The sequence below is a fragment of the Phoenix dactylifera genome, chromosome 10, assembly GCF_009389715.1.
Source record: "Phoenix dactylifera cultivar Barhee BC4 chromosome 10, palm_55x_up_171113_PBpolish2nd_filt_p, whole genome shotgun sequence".
Lineage (NCBI taxonomy): Eukaryota > Viridiplantae > Streptophyta > Magnoliopsida > Arecales > Arecaceae > Phoenix > Phoenix dactylifera.
The window spans coordinates 6,820,221-6,843,799 of NC_052401.1; the positions used below are offsets into that span (position 1 = coordinate 6,820,221).

A 23,579-nucleotide genomic window follows, 5' to 3' on the forward strand; every position below is an offset into this window, starting at 1 on the left:
CATGCTATGTGGTTCAATATCTATTTAGATTCTTGTAGATGTCAAGGAGAAGGCAGAGTTCAAACCACCTTCTTAAGATGGGTTTTTATATGTATAATATCGCCTTGCAAATATTGCTTATTATATATTTATCCTTCAAAAATCATTATTTGCATATACGCCCCTCAAATTATTCTATTTTTTGCAAGATAACCCTTTCATGAGATTTTAGCTAACAATGTTAATAAATAACTGCTTCAAACGTAAAATAAATGGATTATACTTTTACATTAATATCCCTAAAAAAATCTATACAAAAAATAACTCTTTACTCTGTAAACCATATATTAAATATTTGCTATTATTGTCTTTTTGGACTTTAAGACAAGTACTTATTAACATCATTAAAAAAAATCCAAAAGGAGGGTATCAATGCAAAAATAATATCATTTAAGAGGTATATATATATATATATATATATATATATATATATATATATATATGAATAGTATTGTTTGAAGAGTAAAGATACAATGCACCAATTTACATGAAATATATCTGCAACAAGCTTTATTAAGATTAATATCCCTTCCATGCAATCTACGATTGTATTGGTGTTGCCTATGTAGAATCCAAAATCTGGACAACTAAATAAAAACATAGTGTGTCTATTGGTAGTGTGAGGCTCAATAGTCCCACATCGGAAAGACTCGTTCCATAACCTGGGCATATGAGGCGGATGTCTCCAAATCCTGTAGATGCGTTTTGGATGGAAAACAAAATCGGGAAGGGATGAAGGACGCTTGCATAAAGCCCTGGAACCGGACAATATCTGGCAGAGGAGCCCCGTGTTTCCCCCCTCATGTGGCCTCCACGTGGGCACTGGGTGTTTTACGTGCCCCACGCAGGCGGGGGCGTGACATTTGGTATCAGAGCCGAGGACAACTCTTGTCCGAAGGTGGGAAGGATGTGAGGCCCAATAGTCCCGTATTGGAAAGACTTGTTCCAGAGCCTGGGCATATGAGACGGGTGTTTTCAAATCCTGTAGATGCATTTTGAGTGGAAAACAAAACTAGGGAGGGATGAAAGACGCTTGCGTGAGCTCCGGAACCGGACAATATCTTGCAGGGGAGCCCCGTGTTTCCCTTCTTATATGGCCTTTACGTGAGCACTGGGTGCCTCACGTGCCCCGCGCAGACGGGAGCGTGACCGGTAGAAACTTTACTTTATGCCTAGAATGTAGCCACCTTAAATATGTATCAATTTTTTCTTTCTTCGTTAATGTTTACTGTATTCGTCATCCAATCCCAAGTTTTGAGTGCTGGGCACAATACTGGAAGCTCACTGATCTCTCTGTAATCAAGATGTTTGCCCACATGTCAAGTAATCAAAATACAACACTTGTGTATCTACTGCCATGCATCAATAGCACACTTCCAACTTTTCCAGTTATGAAGTTTCAAGGAACCCTTTGGTCATGAAATGTAAATCTATTGCATCCTCCATATCAAAAGTTCACCATCTTGATAGCGAACCCCATACCAGTACCATCCTACTATAGCGAACCCCATACCAGTACCATCGAACTATAGTATCGATGTATCGATACGCTATATGATACAAGATAGCAAGACATACCGAATATCGGCATAGTACGAAACTACATATTAGTTTGGTACCGATACAATATGATACCGACCAATACGGCAAATCTTACTCCAGATCATATGCTTAACCAGATGATCCCAATTAAATTGCTGGAGTCCAATCAAATGTTTATGATCTTGAGTTCTTCAAATCAGTGAGTTATAGCTCTCAAATTGCTATCTTTTTATCAAATCCATTAACTGCTGGTGAGTCAGTATTTCACAAGCAGCAGCTTAATCTGGAGTATCAAGGAGCAATGCAAGAATTTCAGAGCTAGCTTAAGAAGCAGCATGTAAGATTAGCATACATATATCAACCAGGGTTGTCTTCTTGAGGAAGAGACAACTTCCCAATGCTACAGGGCGTAATCCTTCTCTTCTTATTGTGATTCCACATGTTTCTCGGTGAAAATTTGGATCATTTGAACACATTCTTCCAAACAAGGGTGGCAGAACAAGTCCTCGCAGACCATCTAATGCTTCCTCAAGATTGGAACTTCCCTTTTACAAGCATGTGCTTGTCATTTATTTCACAAACAGAGCATGGAAATGATTACACTGCATTTCTTGGCTGCCAAAGGAATTCTGCATCTATTGCCTCCTTAAAGCCATGGGCATTTACAATTCTTCCAATATTTCTCGAGAATCATTACACAATAAATCAGATATTTATAAGATATGAGGTATTTTTTTTTTTCTGGGCGGGCTTTTTGGTCTCTGAAGGGCTGATAATGATAAAGAAAATAACTATGTAAGCAAAAGATTAGCTCTCAAGACATAAGCCTTCAAAAAAATAGAGAGATTCCAGATCATCCACAAAAAGTAAGAATAATAAGCCATCATGAGCTTTCTCCAGCCTTTTTTCAAGATCATTAGACCCCTGGATTATGAGCAGCTTTTGAGTGAAGAAAGAACTAGAGGGCATGTAGGTATCATTGTCTATCAGTCTATCCGATACAAATGTCGCATATTCAGCAAATTCCAATTTTGCAGGATATGTTTGAACTGATAAGCAAAGTATTTATCATCCTCGTTAGAAATTAGAGAAACAAACGAAGAATCTAATGATAAGGCACATACCATGTTCAGAAGTAATATCCAATATCTAAAAATCTTTGTCCCCTACTCTCCAACACTCTTTCTGACTTAGACACAATAGGCATGAAGGCTGTTAAAACTCCATGATTATGCAAGCATATCACATTAAACCAAAGTTAGTTTTCTCTTGGCACCAGAGTCAAGCAAACCAATGTGCCCCACAGCTTGATTCCTCCTGCAGAAGGTTCCCTGATCTGGTTTCCATTTTCACCTAGGCAAAGACAATTCCTTTTTCGCCCGTCTGTACAGCTGCATGATAACAAGCTGATGTTCCTACTTCCTTTACAAATACCAGCAGGCTAGGACTCATTGACACCACAATGCTGATAGCTCTTCTGTTGGCATTTAAGTCAAAAATAGCCTTTGTACTCCTGCAACCATTTGATTTGGGACATTTAAAGCTACCACAGCTCCTCAGGTTCCACTATAGCCTACTCATTTGGCTTAAGAGAAGCCCAGTCTGTTTCCAGATGCACGAACTAGAATTTACGGTCATTCCTTGGACCCAATTTTCCTGAATGACAGTTCCAGATCCCTTCTCTCATTTAATGTATGATTAAAGTTGATCCATTGGATATATTTCTTCAGTAGTAGTAGAGCATGGTTGCGCCTGAACATGTTGAATAGATGCCACTGTTCAAAGATCTATCCAGTCTTGCAACAATATTCCCTTGCCCACACAAATGCATGCTCAGCATTCCGGATTCCCTAAAACGTTACAATTGACAAGTCCAAATGCATCCATCATACAAGTTGTGCCCAGATGAAATGGATTGAACACAGATTGGTCTGAATGGTACAAATGATGGCAAAAATCCCTGAAGACAATCTGCAACAGGTTCAGTGATTGGATCACAACGATTTCACTTGACAAAGCTCTGCACTGTTTGCAAGTAAGTGAATGCATGCAAAGCAGCTTTAGTTCAAAAAAAAAAAATGTCGCTTCGTACAGAAGCAAATCTGATGTTTGCTTTTGTTTGGGTTGAGGGTGGGAAGAAAATTTAGTGGTTGATCCATAGGCCAGGGTCTTAATAGTCTTGAAACAAATGATATAGCCTTTTGTTGGCATGTTAGAAATAAGGAAGAAAAGAAGAACCAAATTATCTACAAATGAAGAATGATATATTGACAGAAATATAAATCTTGTCTCTTCTATCTCAGGAGAGACTTGAGCCATTCATAAAAAATTTCAAATATACAAGCTAACCTCTAGTTAACAATATACGATACAACAATGATTAAGTACAAGAACCCAAAGGGTTGAGATTCAAGAATTGAGATGCAAAAAGGGTCAGTTACAGTGCTTACCTTGGGAAGGAGGTGGTTCAGTTTCTGGGATGGCAACCACCCACTTTAGCTGCATGGTGATGTATTGAAGGATGGCCCTTTCTGAACCAGGTAGGGGTTCAGAATGGTTCGGTTCCCCGACAGGCCTCTTCTTTGGCCACTTGCCGACAAGCAAATTGGCCTATCAGAGATGTAGCAGTTCTGGACACCACGAACAAATGCATGCATGCACTCGCACACAAGCACAGATATACATACTCAAACACATGCACGCACAAACACACCCGTGCCAACACATATGCAGGCCTTCATATAGACATCTAAGAAAGCAAGACAGAATGTGTGAAAAGAAACAGACACAAGTTACACAAACACGGGCAAGGAAGGGTTTGCAGTTGTCTTCTAAACAGCAAGGCCATTGCTCAGCATATTCAGCTGCAATCCACTAGACTGATGTAAATCTAGATAATCCACTGGGCTGAAAATTATGATTACCCTGAACAAAGTCCATGCTGTTTAAATTGGAACCGCATATCCTCTCTATACATCATTGCAGTGACCTCAATAGAGCTTTATTCTGGCCTGAATTGGGCTGCGACAGATGGGGCAAGTTACAAGATTTGGTCCACAGTCACAGCATGTCTGGAATGGAGAGGGACAAAAATATAACAACGATGATGATAAGAATAATGAAGATAATAAGTGTAGATAGTGCTGCAAAATGTCATTACTTCACCTGGTGCCCACAGCCAAAGGCCATGTCTCTGGGGTTTGAAAGGCAGACTGGACAAACCTGCCCAAGATTCATGAGATAGCAATGGTCAGCAGAGCTATGCATCTGTGCAATTGGACAAAATGAAGGTCTATCCTTGATCAAAAAAGGATAAATTGCTTGTTGCAAGATCTAGACCAATCTGAATGGAATAAGCAAATGACCGTAGCCAACATTAAAAAAGCCTTAGGTCATGATGAACATTACGACAAAGCTCAAAGTAACAGACAAGAATTGAGAGAACACTACCTGAGCTTCCCCTGAAGCACTTGCAGCAGGAGCTGTGGTTTGTGACGCTTGATATTCAGGATAAGATGGTGCACTTTGCCGGTAACCCATTGATCCACAAGTATTTGGTACAGAGGAAGCTGCACCGTAACTCCCAATAGGTGGTGGAAGAGGGACTCTTTCAGGAGACTTTGCAGCCCGTTGTCTGCTTGACAACAAGAAGAATAGCAGTAATTGCATCAACAAATAAGCATTAACAGAAATTAACATAAGTTAAGACTGCTGGATCCTCAAGGAGTTTTTAGTCTCCATACCCTAAGATCCCAAGCTCTAAAGTTGCTTTGTATTGTGCAGGTATTTCCATCAGTGCTGCAAGCGCAAACTCTGTCTCTTTTCTGCTTTGAGGCACGTTCTTTGACATAATTGCAGTAAAATTCACAAACTAGGAAGACAGCGCAGATTTACCCAGTTACAACTAATTGCATACTAATAAAAAAGTGAGGAAACTGACTGCTATTGTAATTTCTGATCTTACTTGGAAATTGTCAAAAGATCTAGCAGGAATATTGTCATCAAATTCCCTCATCATGTCCCAGGGTCCATCCCCAACTCCAACCAATATAAGAGATAATGGAAATTGACTGCAATGTGGAAAGTGTGCCACAGAACAGACATAGTACAATTAGATAAGTTCAAGCTGGAATAATACTAATAATTGCTTCTCTAATTAGTTATAATTTTCCCTTTAGAATCCAGTAAAGATGATTGCTGACTGGATTAATTCAATAAAATAAATATATCTAGACATTTTGATACTTCATTTCCATCTAACTATTCAGTCTGGATGATCACAGAAAGATATTATAGAAGTTGTGGCATCATCATGTGATCAGACCAATCTTACCTAGCACTGACAATTGCATCAACTGTCTTCTTTTCTTGGGAGCTTAACTGGCCAGATTCAGTATCTACACTTCTTGTAACCTGTTCCAACCAAAACCTCTAAGTATCTAAATAAGATGAGTTACAAGAAGAAACTCATCTGACATACAATGTGATATATTTGAAATTAGAAAAAGTGGGAAAAGAATTCAATTATATAAGGATAGTGTTATATGGCCCAACTAGGGAAGGAATGTATAACTATTTTTTGTCCATCTTTACTTTTTATTTTTAATTTCCCTGTTTCTTGGCAAGAGCCACAGCAAAAATTATTGCATATTAACATATAAATATGTTTTGTTGTCTAGAGAGAGAGAGAGAGAGCTAGGTTACAATCATAGATAGAGACTTTGAGCTCAAATACTCAGTTTAGAACAAGGCTTTACCATCCTAAATTGTCCAATTCGGGGTGTGCCGAACTGTATCAAGGGCAGACGGGCATGGTTCCGCCCTTCTTTTCGAGAAATCTGTGAGGGAAGGGGAGAGAGAGAAGGACAAAGAGGAAAAGAGAGAGAGAGAGGGAGGAAGGGAGGGAGAGAGGGAGAGGGAAGGGAGAGAGGGAGGCCAAGAGAAACTCTCTCGTCGCTTGGAAAGAGGGAGAGAGGGCTTCTGAGCCCTCCCTATTTCATTTTGAAATAGAAAATTCTTTATTATTTTTGCCATTTCTGAACTAATTCTTTATTTTTTCAGACTTTAGTTCAAAAATAGCAAACAAAATAATGATTGGCCTCCAGAATGGCACGGTATAGACCCATACCATACTATTCCGATAGCCAACTGGTATGGGTCCAGGTACCCATTCAGGGAATCTTGGTTTAGAACATATGAGGGATCATGTAAATTTAGAATCATATTATCAATCATGATCTCTAAGACCTCCAATATAATCTCCAACATTAAAAATACCTAAAAACAGAATCATATGTTTTGATTTTTTTTTTTTTAGCTATACAACAACTGAAAAACAAACTAGTTACTTAACAAACTAAGTTGTCAAAATGCATGATACACGATGCTTTATCATTGTCTAGACAGATTTATTACACATGCTAGGACTTTAACAATTGGGAGTCGAGCATGCACAAACTCATAAACTAGTGTAGCATTTTGTTTTGTTAGTTTCAGTATTCCTAGGATACATTGTTTAAGCTCATGGTAGATTGATCATCAATTTATTTCCCTTCTGACATAATTGAGAGCTTTGTATGATCTGTATACCTTATAATGTTTAAATTGAATTAATTCACAACTCCATAGTCCACATAGTTCTCCTATCTATTTGGTTGTTGGCACATTATGAGTAATGTAGGAAAAGGTTGGGCTAGGGATAGGCAAATGCAGAATTTTCAAATAGGCCCTGCCAGGGAAGTCCAATTGGATCATTTTTTTCTTTCTTTTCAAAGACAAAAGAGGCCCCCACCCAATTTATTGAGGTAATAAATTTTAAAATGGTGCAAGCAGGATTTGACACAGGTCATTAGTAACAACTCCTAGGAACTTACCAACTGAACCAGTTTACATCTACAACTGGAATTAATGTAGAACCAGGCCCTTTGGCAATTCATTTTTAGCACTAATTGTGAACAGCGGAAAATTAGCATCTTAAACAGATAAGAAATATTGTCAAATTGATTTATGCCAATTACAAGAAATCCTTAACAGTTGATGCAAACCAAATTTAAGTTTTATAGTATCACATAATAATCCTAGATTTTATATAGATACTCAAAAAATTAAAGCTTCCAACATTGTCTCATCTCTTAAATGCACCTTTTTTAGTCTATTCTATTTTATTTGGGATACCTGAAGAGTATGTTTAAACCATTTCAAGAATTCAATATGTTCCATTGCTAGGGGCAAACTTACAACTATGAGTATAATAAGTTATCTTCATAGTATGAAACAGACAGTTATTTTCAAGGTCTGCAATCTCGGTATCAGATACTGTACTAATAGTCTAATACCATACTAATTTGGTATGCTACGGTACATAATCCATACCAAAACAATCCTCCAACCATTTTTCACATTTTTTTATCTAGATATGCCTCGGTACGGGTGGGTACACACCTTGGTACGCCTTGGTATGGGGTAGTACAAGGTGCTACGATGCCTGTATCGATCCAAACTTGTGCTTTATATCAGTTCCCTTCCTATACAGTATAGGATAGTACAACAATCTATAATGATCTCACACTAACAATGGATCAGTTGAAACTCCTAAGTAGATACCATAAGCATGCAATAGTGTGTCCCTGTAAGGAATTCTGATGGTTGCTAAAAATAATGGTGATGAGGATGTGAAAGGATCACAAAATAATATTATAAGTTAAATGAAAAATGATCTTAATATATTTACTTATGAAAAATTGGATAGCATGTTAATTTGGAAATTTGTAGTTTAGAAAATTGAGTCAGATTTATTGTGTTATTGGTATTTTAAAAACCAAGCAGGCCAACCTTAGCTTGGGGCCAGATCAACCCGAAAGTCGCAAAATATTTTAAAACCTGCCCAAACCCATCGACCCAACGATTCAACCTTTTGAACTGCCAGATCCGGCCATTATTCAACATGCAACTTGTTGATTACATGGAGAGAAAAATTAATCTTTTAGCCCCACAACACCACTTGTTGGATCTCTCATCACTTGATCTGGATCAGTTTCTTATCAACCCATCTGCTTCTCATTGTCCCTAGGACATCTTTGCTCTTAACCAACATTGAAGCCTGAAAATATCACCAGTCTTATCCCTTGTCACTGATTTTTCTCAATTTCTTCCTCGCTTGCCTACCTAAAACATAACACCTCCTATCTAAATCATCATCTGAAGTTCTGAACAATGTTAATATTATTACCATTACCATTCCAAAGAAGAATTAATTGGCCAGGAAGAAGGAGAAAGTTTATCCCCATTTCTGGTGGCCATTGATAACAAGAGGTCAATTGTCAAAGTGGAGAGCCTATATATACTGTTACTGCCAGGAGTCGGTTAGATTATAGATGATGGGAGGGCTTTGTGATGGAAACAAGAAAGAAGAAAGATTTCATCTCAAGCTGTCATACGAGAGGTTGACCCACAATTTGACTATGGCCAACTATGGACCTGTTACTCACCACCAAGGCAGATCTTTTATGCACCCACCATTAAGGCAGCTCAAGCCAAGTCACTGAGCTTATAATTGAGTATTTTAATGAAGTCAAGAGAACATCAAAACATCCCTTTATCTTGTCTAGGAAAATTAAAATGATATGCATTAGTTATGTTAGGTAGTCTTGAGGTTGTGTATGATCTATATGGTAAAGTGAGGAGTTACATAAAAAATTTCCATATAGGACACAAGTGATAAGACCAAATCAAGTTATGAAATGGAGTAAGTTCAAGTATCAAGAGTTTACAAGAGAGGAGTCTCCGCAAGTAAAGCTATGTGACTGGAGAGAAGACAAACAAAATAAGCACAAAATGAATGATTAGCTATGTGATCGGAGGAAGTATAGGCCAAAAGGCTTGGCCTGTACACCATACAGAGCTCAACTTATGCTTGTGGAGACTCCTCAATCTTAGACACTTAATGCTTAAACTTGATACCTTCATTCCAGAACTTGACTTAAAGAAGTTACACAAATACACCAGAATTTTGTTGAAATAAGACTCAAGGACAAATCTACACCTTTCATTGTCATAAGACCCCAAGGAAACCTTTGGACCACTTCAAAACTAATTAAAGAGAGATATAAGAAGATACTTGAGCCACAAGTGTCTAACAGGCTGTAATAATGTAAAATAGATCAGTAGTAAGTTTGGTGCTAGCAAAATTCAGTTCATATCAGACCAAAAAGATGGTTTCATCATAATCAGTACAGATAGAATCTGAAGTTCAAACTAGTTCCATCATCCACATCAAATAAGCTTTCCATATCAAAACTGATATGAGCAAATTATGGACAAAATACTGAAGCGATGTCAGTGTAGTCCAGCCAGTAATCCAACAGCAATCCTACCGTTAGCATATAACCTGACAGCAATGCTCCTACTATCAGATCATTTGGATGGCAGTATCCTTAACTGTCAAATCATTTTGGACAGCAAAAACCTTCCATCAGCTGCTTTTTTTGATTCCCATGCGAGCCAGGAGTCATCTAGCGACAACTATGACACCGTTACTTCAATCTGACAGCACATAAGCTACCTTTATATAGGTTTTTATGTCCAAGAAGCTCTTAAGGCACAAGAATTGGTTTCTAGAAGTCTTATATTGATGTGTTTCAAACCCTAATTTAACTCCAATGACACCCACGAGCCTTATCAATGTAAGGGACCCTAAAAGCTACCAAAGAACCCTCCCTCTATATACTCAAATTTCAATCAGTGAAGTATTTTTTTCTTGAGGGCACTTCTTTTTGTGTTTCTCTCCTGTATGGTGGATTTTGTGCAAGCTCTACTGTATTCTAATGAAAGTACTGGTAGATTTTAAAGCAAGCCCTCATGGATTCCAAGGAACATTAATAGCGAGTTGGTAAGTTCTGATTAGATTTCCTAAGCATTGCACCTACCAAAAATCATAGGGTACAATAAATGGGTTAACATCCCTCCCTGCCTATAGTCACTTAGAACTAATAAATTGCCTTTCTTCTTTAGACATCGTAAGTAGAAATATGGTGGAATCCACCTTCTGCCTTAATTAAAAATAAAAAAAAAAATGCAGCCCCTTTAACTAGACAAAGATGTCAGCATTACATGCTTACATGTAACAAGCTTTAACGGTTTGGAGGAAACCCATCAATTGATCCAATGTAACCAGGATTGAGGTAGAATTATGATACAAACCAAACATGCCAAAGATCATGGCAGATGCTGCATGGGAGGACAAACGTCATCAGGTGGTGATCTTTCTCATTCATGAAATGAGCATGTAATATCAGAGAAGCATACCATGCTCCAAAGAACAAAATATAGAAGTAACCATGTGGAACAACATGTAGAAAGTAACCATGGGAGGTGTAGGATGAGAGCCTTTGACTACAGCACAAGAGATCATGGGCATGAGTGTTCTTAAAGATGCAAATGTTAAACAGGAAAGGGACTGAAAAGAGAGAAAAGGCGAGAGAAAAAAGAAGAAGAACATGTGAAGCCAAAGGAGAATATTTAGGGAAGATTAGATGGATAGTAAACTCAAAAAAGGACTCAGAGATCAGGAAGGACAAGGGAGGTGCTACAAGAACACCGGCATAAGGTCCAAAAACCAAAAAAAAAAGAGGGAGCGGGGGTAGACCATAAGAAGAATGAAGAGGCAAAACTTTTCAAAAAAAAAAAACACTTAACGAAAAAGCAAAATGCCCTTGAGGAAGGAGAAAAATGCCTCAATTGAGGTTCCTACTTTCAAGATAGTCTACTTGACATAAAAAGTGATTATTCTAAGGAAAATAAATCATCTAACTAATAGACAATTTTCAAGAAGCCTAAAAAGAATGATGAAGAAGGATATGAACCTTCTACTAGCAAACAACACCCCAAAGTTGTCTATTAAAGAACAACATCTTAAGAACTGGTCGATTAACTAAAGCTCATCAAGGTTCTGCATTCATTCACCAATGGAGAAAAAAGACGTCTAGCACATTCAGCAATTACCACCAGCAATCAAATCAGTGATTTCTGATGATGGTCAGAGACTAACTTCTGGCAAGATTGCCACTTTGGAGATGTTGAGACTATCACATCAAACTTTGGAGATCTACTTCATTAAAGCCAATCAGCCAGAATAAATCTTCATAGCTTTCACAACTGAGGAAGATGATTTTGGAGAGTAACATGATGAATCTTGAGTATCTAGTTTGATTCGTTTTAGAAAGTTCATTCCTTTTTTTTGGTGAGAGAGAGAGAGAGAACCATAGTCTACTGTACTACCCCATACCATCTGGTACGAGGTGCATCGTATGGTACCAGAAGAAAATGGGTACAAAACTTACCTTCAAGTCGGTACAAGCCCTGTACCGCCCGTACCGAGGCATACTGCCCTGTACCGCACATACTAAGGTGTACTGAGGTGTATAGCGGTCCGTACCGAGATAAAATTTGAAAAAATAGCTAGAAAGTTATTTCAGTACAAAGGTATATCGTACTATACTGAACCGATAAAGTAACGATACGATATCAAGTACCGAAATTGTAGACCTTGGAGAGAACAAAAAAGTAATATATCAAAAAAGAGCTTTAGTTCTATAAATACAATGTGTTTAGTCCTTTCAAATAGCATAAGCAGAATACATATTAAAATATTTTGTAAATGCAAAACATAAGAAAGTAATACAGAAGTATCTTGAAAGCAGTACTACTCAAAACTGAAAATTATGTCAAACAAACTTTTGCAATTGATATAACAGCCATAATCAACAAAAAACAGTATCGCCTCCGAAAGAAAGGAACAAACTTTGGACAAAAAGATCACCTGCCCATCAGCAATTATCAATAAAACGTGGTACTGCCCACCACTCTGCTCCACAATGGTCATAGCCATTTCAATTATTGGAGCAAAGGATGTTGGCCCTGGAAAACAAAAAATTTAAGTTGCATTTGTTTATAACTTGTCTCCCAAATTCCAAAAATAAAGCAACCGAAGTAGTATAGCTACCAGCTAATCGTAGATGTGGTACAATTTCTCTGTATCGTGTTAAAGCCTCTGCAAATCCATTACAAGGTCTTTCGTAGAAACTGAAGACATCTTGGTCATGTGTCGATGCTGCCAAATAACACAGGAATCCATCTTATCATTAAAACAGAACAGATTTTAAAATTATTACTTTGAGAGTAATTAGATGAGATACAAATATTTTACCATCTCCAAACCCAAAACAAGGGATTAAGTTATCCTCGTCAAATGCTGACATGGTTTGTCCAATGATAGATATTGCTTGTTCGTAAGGATTTTTAGTATCACCGATGGAATGCAAGCTGCGGCGGTTGAATGAGTGCTTACCTGCTTATAAAGATAAATCAGATGAATATTATAAGTCTATAACTAACATAAGAAAATATGGAGCATTACCTGTCCACTCGTTGCTCTTTGTGAAATCAATACCAACAATTAGATTTGATGATTCAAGACCAGCTTGTGCAAGAGCCTCAGTAACCTGTAGAGGTGATAGAGCAATAAGCATTGGTCTAACAGAAACAAAATTGCTGATGTAGCGTGGTATGATAAACCCCCTGTTAAGATCTTGATTACCTTCTTGACAGGCATAGCACCGTCAGAAAGTAACAATACCAAGCAAAGAATTCACAAATCAATGATTTCTGAGATGGCATACATAATTGAGAGGGAACAAACCTATGAACCAGCAATTTTTATCACTGCACAATCCTCAATTGCAGCATTTGCATGATTCGCAACCTCATGATTTTTTGTTGCATCATTAAAGTTTTAAGCATCAAGTTGTCCAAACTATTTAGGACCAGATTTATGAAAGAAGCATGACGTAGTGTCTACAACTGCATAAAGCATTAGAAAAGATGAAAAATCTAAAAAATCCCTTGGTGTGATGACTTCCTTCAAAGGAAGCATCAGCTTGAGACATGGATCTTCTTGTTGATTATTTTTTTCAGAAATTCTTTTGACATACAAGCTGCTCATTTGCTTCTTTTGAGTTCAAGAAGGGAAGGATTCTTCATAAAATTGATGGTTGTTTAGGTTTTATCTCATCTGTTTTGCTTGCTGGGATTTCATTTTCAAGGTTTGCTTCCAGTTTTTACCTATTATAAATATGGTCTTCCCTCTTGAAACTGGCATGTAAGATTAAAATCATCTTTTTTTAGTTTTTATTTTTGTCACTAACATCATTTTTTTTAAACATCATTCAGACTATAATAGTCTAACAGATTATATTATTTGATGTCCGTCGAAAAAAAGAAGGGAGAAGTATCCTTTTATTCTAACAAGTTGTCAATATTTAAATGCTTATATTTCACAGATTTCAAAATTGACATTTCTATATGACTAAAGTAGAATATTCCTTGCATTATGCATTATGGCGTTTTGATACATTATATTTACCACCTTAAGAACTTACCAAGCAAATAGGTTAAACCATCCAGGTCAATATGAATTTGGAAGATTCAAGCTGAGTCCAAGTTATGGGTTTTCAGTGATGGGCCAAAGAAGTTGCATGGCCACCAAGGTGGTAGCCTGGTGGTAAGGGGGCGATAATTCCACCCGAGTTGTCCGGGTTCGAAACGTGCGGACGTCGATTAAATTAGGGGACCGGATGGCCCACACCCGGACGGCTCGTTGGCGGATATGCTTTCCTTCTATCTGTACCGAGGTAGCAATAGGGTGATGTACCCACACGTGAGGCCGTGAGCCCAGTGGGGTGAGCCTACGGGTCGTGGAAGGCATACAAAACCTGCGATCTGTATCGAACATTCCCTGGTGGAAGGAAGGCCCAGTGGGGCTGCTATATGGATGGGCTGGTCCCTCCCCCTCCCCTCCTATTTTTTACACAAAAAAGAAGAAGTTGCATGACTCAGATCCCAATTTTCAGCTGCAAATTAGTTAGGAAAGTGGAGGGAATAGCTATATAGGGGAGAAAATTCAGGTGTTGACACAGTACCCACCAGTATCTTGTTTTATGTAAAGTCTAATTCATGATATCATGAGGTGTGACATTGTGCAGAATTTAGTTTTTGAATTTTTAATGTTAACCTTTTCCAAGGCTGCTGTCTCTTTCTTATATCTACCACAAGGTCCACAACATAACAAGCCATTAGGTTTTCTTCATTTTTTTTTTTGATTTTGCAGTTAGAAAATTAATCTGAGGTTTGCCATCTTGTGTACAATATCAGTCCATATGCCAAGCCACACAGATCATGCCACAAAGTTCTTCTTGAATTCAGTAAGCATTGGATCAGTAGGAGAAATCATATTGATATTTTGATATTTTAGCAAGAAAAGTATCAAATAGCTAACACAAACCAGACATAATGACTTGGAAAAATATTGGGAAAAAAATTTACCTGCTCCAATGAGCTGTAGTTATCAGCTATCTTTGAGTATCTGCGGTCCAACTTGGGACGTGAACTGGTGGCATGTGAGGAAGGATTTTGCACCTGAGGAGGCCGTGGATAAGTTGAAGCTTGTGGTGGGTAGCCCCGAGGAGGGTAACCTCTAGGAGGGGAGTATGTGCGAGCCACAGGGTAAGCTCGAGGTGGGGAATCATAGCTTTCAAATGGAGAAGGACGATTCTGATATGGAGGCCATTCCCGAGATTGGCTATGATAAGGCTGCTCCTGTGAATAGCTGCTGTGATCATGATATGAAGGCCGATGACCGATATTTCTGCTGTCGCCTGCCTCTGTGGATCCTTTGCCTCCCATTATTCCAAAAACCCTACAAACACTATAGATTTATGCAGACAAACCACGACAGACAGATCCAAATCTGCGAAACAACCACCCACAGCAACAATATGATTCAGAACCTCATAGCAAAAGAGAATCCAAATTTGAAGAGAGGTCAAAATCAATTAAAAGAGTTCTCAACGGGCAACAACACTGAGAACGAAGAGAAAGCAAAAAAAACGATAGGTAGACATGTAACAATGGAGCATTTATATAAGTGCTGAAGGAGAAACATAAGACACGGAACGTTGATGAAGCAGCAGCTGCCAGTCTCTTCCGGTAGACAGAATTGACCGACAAAAATATTATTTCTTGCAATGGAGGAATAACTAGGCAAGAACCCACATAGAAAGCAAGATTGATCAACCACGGCACCTATTAATTAATTTCTACTTAGAAAATGAAAGTTGAAGCTTATGGATCAAACCAAGATGATCCAAATCCATAAAACAGACATCCAAAGCAACAAAATAAGTTCAGATTCCTATGAACAAAAGGAACCCAAGTTTGAAACGAGGTCCAAATCAGCTATTAAGGATAAAGCGAGTGATTCTGGCATGCAGGTATTTAAAAGTAAAAAAAAAAAAAAAACCAAAAGGAATCTAGGAAAAGTCAGATATATACAGCCTTATCCTCGTATGTCGAGAGATTTTTTCTACGTTCGAATCTTTAGCACTCAGATCACCACGAATCAATAAAACAGTGGGTGGTAGGCAGGGAAAGGGTTGGGGAATTTGGATAGGAATAAGTATGGAAATTCAGAAGATTAAAAAGACCGCAGCCGAGAGACCGAAAAAAAAAAACCACTCTTTCCAAAGAAAACATAACCTTTGTAGGAAAAAACATCCTCTCGGAAAATTACTCGGCAACTGCAGCAGAGAAGAGGAACGTGTACTAATTAGTTTTCCGAATACTGAAGTCAATCGGCGTGGACATGGTCAGCTTCAATGTTCATTTCCTCCCCCTAGTTTTACGAAATCAAATTATTCGAAACCAAAAACAAGCAAATAGTCCCCAGTTTCTTACCCGCTACTTCACTCTTTCCTTTTCAGTTGAGAAAGAGAGCACAGAATTTCCTAGAACTAGAAATCAAAATACTTCTTAGCGTGGGCTTACGCATTACCTTCAGGAAACAAATGATCTTGTTCTCATCTTTCTTCTCTTCTATCTCCTCTTCTCCACTTGCCAACTTTTTTCCCGTTGATCTTTTTTCCCTGAGAAATTCGTATCGCCCGCTGTTTAGGAAAACCTTAAATAATTCGACGGGGACGGCGAATTCCGTCCGGGATCCAGCGGAGCGGCATCTTGGAGATTCGTTAAATAAAGGGACAAGATGTTGAGAAGCGAGCGAGATCTGTGAGGGGATGGAGGAGTATCCTCGACGGGAGCGATGCGACCACAGGCGGACTGAACGAAGACTTTTTTTGGGGGGAGGGACGAGCGGTAGGTCTTGCCGGATAAGCAAGCGTGAATCGGGCCCCACGCGCGCATATTTTTGGTTGGCGGGCGAATGCGGGGTGACGGTGGAACGAGCCTCTCATGATCATGATGTCACCGACACGGGAAATTATTGGATATACCCCTCTACCAGCTCGGCTGTAGACGGGCAGTGGAACTAATCCGGATTAATGTTAGGTGGACCCATCACCAGCATTGCATCCCTAAGGGTTGCTCGGCTCACGGAAAAAAAAGAAGAAAAAAAGTATGATTAATGAAAAAGTAATGGAATGCTTCTTGTTTGGTTAGAATTTTCAAATAAAAAAAGATAAAAAAGTTGTATTTTCATGAAAATATGATTTCCACATTTCATGAAAAGGTTTTTTTCATAAAAAAACATCGGAAAGTTACTTTTCTATGAGGCGGGAACCACTTCATCTTTATTTTTTTCAAAAAGGCTCTTCAACATTAAAGAAGTATTAAAAACTTAATTTTTATTAAAGATATAATAGGAATTACACAACTTTTTCAGAAAAGTGGATGGTCAACCAAACATAAATATTCTGAAAATTTGTCACTTTCTAAGTAATGGGATGCTTCTTGTTTGGTTGGAATTTTCAAATAAGAGAGATGAAAAAGTTGTATTCTCACGGAAATATGATTCCCACATTTCATGGAAAAGTCTTTTCCATAAAAAAACATGGAAAAGTTACTTTTTTATGAGGCGGGAACCACTCCATCTCTATTTTTTTCCAAAAAGATCCTTCAACATTAAAGAGGCATTAAAAACTTAATTTTTATTAAGAATATAATAGAAATTACACATAACTTTTTCAGGAAAGTGGACGGTCAACCAAACATAAGCACTCTGAAAATTTGTCACTTTCTAAGTAATGGGATGCTTCTTATTTGGTTGGAATTTTCAAATAAAAGAGATGGAAAAGTTGTATTCCCATGGAAATATGATTCCCACGTTTCATGGAAAAGTCTTTTCGATAAAAAAATATGGGGAAGTTACTTTTCTATGAGACGGGAATCACTCCATCTTTATTTTTTTCCCAAAAAGGCCCTTCAACATTTAAAAAAACATTAAAAACTTAATTTTTATTAAGGATATAATAGAAATTACACAATTTTTTTAGGAAAATGGATGGTCAACCAAACATAAGCACTCTGAAAATTTGTCACTTTCTCATATTTAACCAAACATGCCAAAAATACATTTTCAGGCATTCTCTTTCTAGGAATCTTTTTCCTAAGGACCATATTCTTATGAGAGAAAATGCTTCCCGCGAACCAAACAAGCCCTAAGGCTAAATGGTACTTAATGTTAGGTATTTAATTTTACCCATTGGGTACTCTCATTTAGCTTGGACCTCCCAACTCAGCTGTGGATCGAGCCAATAGCATGCCACCCATCATGTGTCCATCGAATAAACTAATTTAAAAAACTTCAAATAAGCCTGATTTAATCTTTGGAGTGGGCTTTGGGTGGATGTCCCGCTGGGTGGTAGGGGACACTACTGCCGGCGGACGTGTTGCGCCCTATTGCTGCTCACCGAATCCTATCATGTTCGAAGACTAGATGGCTAATGACATCGTTGTCGGCGCCTAACTCACCACCATCACCAATGTGGAGAACGCCACCCCCCACCCCCCTCGGGCATCTTTGACTTCGAGCTCATGGACTACCGTTTCTCCTAGTCCCTTCACTTCGACACCCACATCCTCTCCTCTGCCCTAGTTGTCGAGGTTGATGCTCTTGTCATCATCATCATCAGCACATTCACTTGTTGTCTCTGCCTCTCTAGCATCGGCAAATTTTGGAACCACAACATCTGCAATGGCATTGCGGCTTTGTTTTTTTTTAAATTATTTTATTTAGTGGACACATGGTGGATTACTACCGGTCCGGTGTACAACTGAGCTGGTAGTCCGGATCTGCCTAATAATTTCTCCACTGATAGGGTCAGGGTTCTCCCACATTCTGGGGGCATTTGGTAACCTCAACAGGATCACCACGGTGACCTAAGATTCCTGGTGATCCAAATGTTGGGGTGATTTGATCCCCAGTGATCTAAGATCAATGAGTTTGGTAGATCATTGTCCAGTAATTAAGAATCTCCAAGTATCCATAAATAACTTATTTGGTATGGTACGGGGATCCAAGATCACCGACCATAGAATAACACAAATACCCCTGATATATCTTAGATGGATTTTTTATGTGTTTTTAATTCTCACAAATAAAAAATGTAAGTTAATATGCTAATTCCTATAATAGCTCCATAATTTTGTCACATATTCTACTTTTAGTAGCCCTTATTATATATTTATTAATCATATAAAATATATTATAATAAAATATTAATATATTTATTAATATATGAATTATTAATATATTCTATAAATATATATTTATTACTCCTATAAATTATTAATCTTATAGAAATATTTTATTTTTCATTATAGAATTAATATTTTTATTTATACTTATAATAATTTTTTAATACTAGTAATTATTTTGATTAGAAAAATAAGGTAAATAGGAGTAATATATTAAATCTTTTCATTATATAAATATAAAATATAATAATATATTTTTTACTATAATTTAAAATTATTCTTCAACATATTATATATATATATAATATTGACATAATATATTGATGGTATATTAATATATCAATTTTTCTGCTAAATTAAGAGGTATTTTTGTCTTTAACTTTCAACCCAGGATCACTGCCTTGGGGTGATCTTAGATTTTCGACCTCAAGGACGGGTATCCCATCATCGGGTTGGACGGTGATTTGAGGAGTGGAGGTGATTTAGGATCACCGCCACGTAGGATCACTATAATGCAACCAAATGCGGTAATCTCATCACCTCCACCTATATCACCTTTGATCCTAAGACAATCACCCCATACCAAATGCCCCCTCCAGCTTCTCCATTTTAGTCACCACGAATGAAAATGAGAGGGGTGATTAGACAAGACTGAGATATAATACCGTACAATGTTGCATAATAATTAATATTTTTGAAAAAAATTATATGTTGCACCATCAGCAACTACTGATAATTTTTTAAATAACTAGATTGTGCATATTTCTAATAGGACCATGCTGCCTCTTGATGCATTAACTTGTCATTGAACATAACCAAGGTTTCTAAATCGTGAGATATCAGTTATCTTGGTGAGTAATTGAGAATGAGATAAACCGAGTTCTCCATTTATCTCGATAGATATAGTAAGTAGGGAAGTTTAGAAGAACTAAAGATTTTCCAAGATCTCGCCTGATCTTTAATGTCTAAGATATTAATATCTCAGCTATTATGGTAAATCCAAAATTATCAGCTATATTTAGTCATTAATTTTGAGATTTATTAATTAATAAAAAATATTTTAAAAAATAAAAGTATCAACTACTGTCGATGTATCAGATTTTATCCATTTAAATCAATTGAGATAACAAAGCCTCTATATGTATATATTAGTTCGACAATGATCATTGTATGCTTGAATTTAGTTGGGCTATCGTGTAGAATTACAAATACTTGGCCAACTTAGGTCAAGCTAGGCATCGTGCAAGTAACAACCAATCTACTATATCAATATTATATAGATAATAAAAATAAGCTAGGCATCGTGCAAGTAACAATTAATCTACTATATAAATATTACATGGATAATCAAATTATTGAAATGGCCATGCGAAGCTGTATTTCAAGAGTGAAGTTTCTAAAATTCTAAATAACAATTAAGAGAGAGTTGAAAAAATCACATCATAATGAGGACTCCATTTACCTCATATCAAGTTTAGAAAACAGCTGGTATGGTAAATTTATTTGACAGAGATGCAGAGTATTGGTATGGTAAATTTATTTGACTAAGATGCAGAGTACACCGTACTGTTGGAAAGCATTTGATAAAGTAATTTTCCAGTGGAGCATGCTTTCCAACACCAAATGGAACCTTGTTTAAGTGGGAGGGAGACCTACATGCTGGTTGGTCAATCAGTCCCTTTTGGAAGGAGACCTCGTAGTTGCTTCTCCCCATGAAATCATGCTGCTTGCATCACCTTTTAGAAAAATTTTAAAAAAAGACTCTCTCTCTCTCACACATTATGATGTCAATTACTTAGGGATTTTTTTCTATTAGATAAGATGGAATGTGTCCCAGACTTCCAAGTTTTGAATATGACAATGAATGAATTTATGAGGAAGTTATCATCTCCATCGTGCACGCAACGGCTTCCTGCTTGGGAGGGTCTTCTTTTTATTATTATTTTGCTAGGACTCAAGAAGAGACTTTTACCATGCAATAAGTTTTTTTTTTTTTTTTTCCGACAACGAACGCATAAAAAATTAATAAACCACAACTTCAAGCGACTTCCTCCCACTAGTCTAGAAAATTTCTGATTTATCACAAATAAAGCCACTTAATCCGTAGTTCCATTGGCCTCTCTATAAACAAGTTTGATCCGAAAAACTATGTCTTCCCTTGTCATGCCTCAAATGTTCTGGTGCAAAAAATGGCAGCGACCCTATATAATGCAATAGGTCTAAACTACATCTTACAAAAAAGGATAAGGCCCGTTTGGGCTAACTTTTGAAAGGCCAAAAAGCACTTTCTAGCCCTCCAAAAGTACTTTTAGATAAAAAATAATATTTGGTAAAAATTTCAGAAAACTGTTTTAGCTTTTTCAGAAAGCTGAAAATAGCTTTTTGGCAGAAGTTTCATTTTAGAGTTTTCCGAAAAAGCTGCTTTGAGTTTTGTCGAAAAGCTCTATTTTTGACCAAAATACCCCCATTTATAAAAAAAATTCATCCCAAAACACTCATCTCACCACCTCTTCCTCTCCCACCCACCCTCCTCCCTCTCCCTCTCCCCTGCCGCCGCCCCCATGCCCCCGCTCCCACGGTGGGGAGGTGCCGAAGAAGAGGAAGAAGGGTCGGTCTTCTCCTTTCTCTGGCCATCGCCGGCCATGATGTCCCCGTCACGGATGGGGAGGTGCCGAAGAAGAAGGAGGTTGGTCGCCGTGGATGTCCCCGCCCCCATGGTGGGGAGGTGCCGAAGAAGAGGAAGAAGAAGGGGGTGCCCTCCTGCTTTCTGCGGCTGCCACCGGCCACGCCCCGCCCCACTCTCGCGTCTGCCACGACCCGGCCCCTTTCCGGTGCCGTCGGCCTCACGGGAGGAGGACACTTCGCACGGGGCCCATCGCGGCCGCCGAGACTGCCGCAGGCGCCGCCGGCCACGACCTGGCCCCCTTCTGGCACTGCCAGCCGCGTGGGAGGAGAAGAAAGGAGAAGGGAGGAGAGGAAGGAAGGAGAAGAAGAGAAGAAAAAGGAAAAGAAAAAGAAAAGAAAAAAAAAGAAAAGAAAAGAAAAGGAAGAAAAGGAAAGAAAAAAAGAGAGTAAATAAATAAATAAATAAATGTATAAATGTATACATAAATAAATAAATAAATAAGATAATAAATAAATATATTTCAATGAATAAAATAATAAATAAATAAATAAATGCATAAATAAATATATATACGAATGAACATATAAATAAATAAATAAAAAATAATGAGTGAGTGGCAAATAATCTGATCTTTATGATATTGATAGGTACAATGAATTTGTCACCATTACAATTAGTTAAGTAAAGAGATAATTTGTTAAAGAAATAAATGGTTATTAGAAGGATGAAATTTAATTTACACTAATAATTATAATATTTTATATATTTATTGTTGTATTATACTATAAATATAATATTATATTACATTATATCATAATACATTAATATGCTATGTTAAATAATTTAATATTATATTAAATTATTATCCTATAGTATACAATATTATAGTACTATAATATAATAATATTATATTACATTACAGTAATATTATACTATATCATATATTTATGTATTAATACATGCATATTTCATTATGCTCTGTTGTATAATACTCTACAATGTCCTTTATGATAATTTTGTCATATAAAAGTATTTTCTCAGTTTGTTTACCAAACATATGTTAAAGTGTCGCAGCACTTTAGAAATGTAGTTAGCAAACAGCACACAACTTTTTATAAAAGCTCTACTCCAGACAGCTCTACTTCTAACAGTTCTACTTCCAAAAGCTCTACTACCAATAGCTCTCCAAAATAGGACCTAAGAGAACCTAGGCACCTAACCTTTTCTTTAATAATTAGGTAACAATTAAGCCACCTAACCCAATAAAAGCTAATGCAGTATAATCTTCTTTATAGCGAGGGAATCAGCATAATCTGAAAAATTATATTTTAAGCAAATAAAAAATTATTTAATATATAGTACTACATAAGTGGCTATATAAGCATTTGAGTTCGTACAACTTTTGCACTGTAAAGTGACATACCATTGTGAATAGCTGCTACGTCATCTATCTCAGAGATAGGCAACTCTTACTCATCTAGAAAATATGGCTAGATACTTTAAGTATAATACACGATGCATCATAGGGATGAAAGAGAACAGTTTATCTCTAAAATGGATGATATAGCAGCTATCTATGATGGTATAGCACTTTATGGTGCAAAAATCATACTGCAGTAGATTTTGCGTCCAAGCATTTTTCTTATTACCCTTGAAACACGCATCATTAAAATATAATACCACCCCACAGGTGACATGTCACTCATTTCAACTATCCTACAAACATGTCTCCAATATTTCTCCATGCAGCCATAATATTGCTTTGGCAGCCACTGATAGCAACTAGCAATAGTAGGTCATGGAGTGAACTTTCATGGAAAGAGCGTCA

At 37.4% G+C, this 23,579-nt stretch overlaps 1 protein-coding gene across 4 annotated transcripts; it reads right to left on the reverse strand.

Moving 5' to 3' along the window:
* Positions 1-2,388: 2,388 nt before the first annotated feature.
* Positions 2,389-16,787, reverse strand: LOC103704949 (E3 ubiquitin-protein ligase RGLG2). Of its 4 annotated transcripts, none has more exons than XR_603701.3 (13): positions 16,466-16,787; positions 14,959-15,382; positions 12,995-13,079; positions 12,785-12,925; positions 12,581-12,688; positions 12,398-12,495; positions 5,915-5,994; positions 5,546-5,651; positions 5,325-5,452; positions 5,032-5,215; positions 4,747-4,803; positions 4,032-4,652; positions 2,389-3,541 (listed from the first exon to the last, which is right to left on the reverse strand). XR_603701.3 is itself a non-coding variant. In XM_008788483.3 (12 exons), the coding sequence occupies exons 2-12, from the start codon at positions 15,316-15,318 to the stop codon at positions 4,572-4,574; spliced, it is 1,428 nt and encodes a 475-aa protein (XP_008786705.2). In that variant the 5' UTR covers positions 15,319-15,382; positions 16,466-16,787; the 3' UTR covers positions 3,824-4,571. The 4 variants fall into 4 exon arrangements, 1 of the variants encoding a protein (XP_008786705.2); XR_603700.3 differs by having other exon boundaries at positions 2,389-3,552; XR_003385248.2 differs by lacking the exon at positions 16,466-16,787 and adding an exon at positions 15,967-16,054 and having other exon boundaries at positions 2,389-3,552.
* Positions 16,788-23,579: the final 6,792 nt, after the last annotated feature.

Bases quoted from the DNA above. Each gene is read 5' to 3' on its own strand.
- LOC103704949 (XM_008788483.3), bottom strand. From the start codon at position 15,318: ATGGGAGGCAAAGGATCCACAGAGGCAGGCGACAGCAGAAATATCGGT. The intron at 12,689-12,784 runs GTAAAATATTTG...GTTATTTGGCAG, and splicing joins TTGTTTTGGGTTTGGAGATG to CATCGACACATGACCAAGAT. The intron at 5,995-12,397 runs GTGATCTTTTTG...TGGTTGGAACAG, and splicing joins TGATAATTGCTGATGGGCAG to GTTACAAGAAGTGTAGATAC.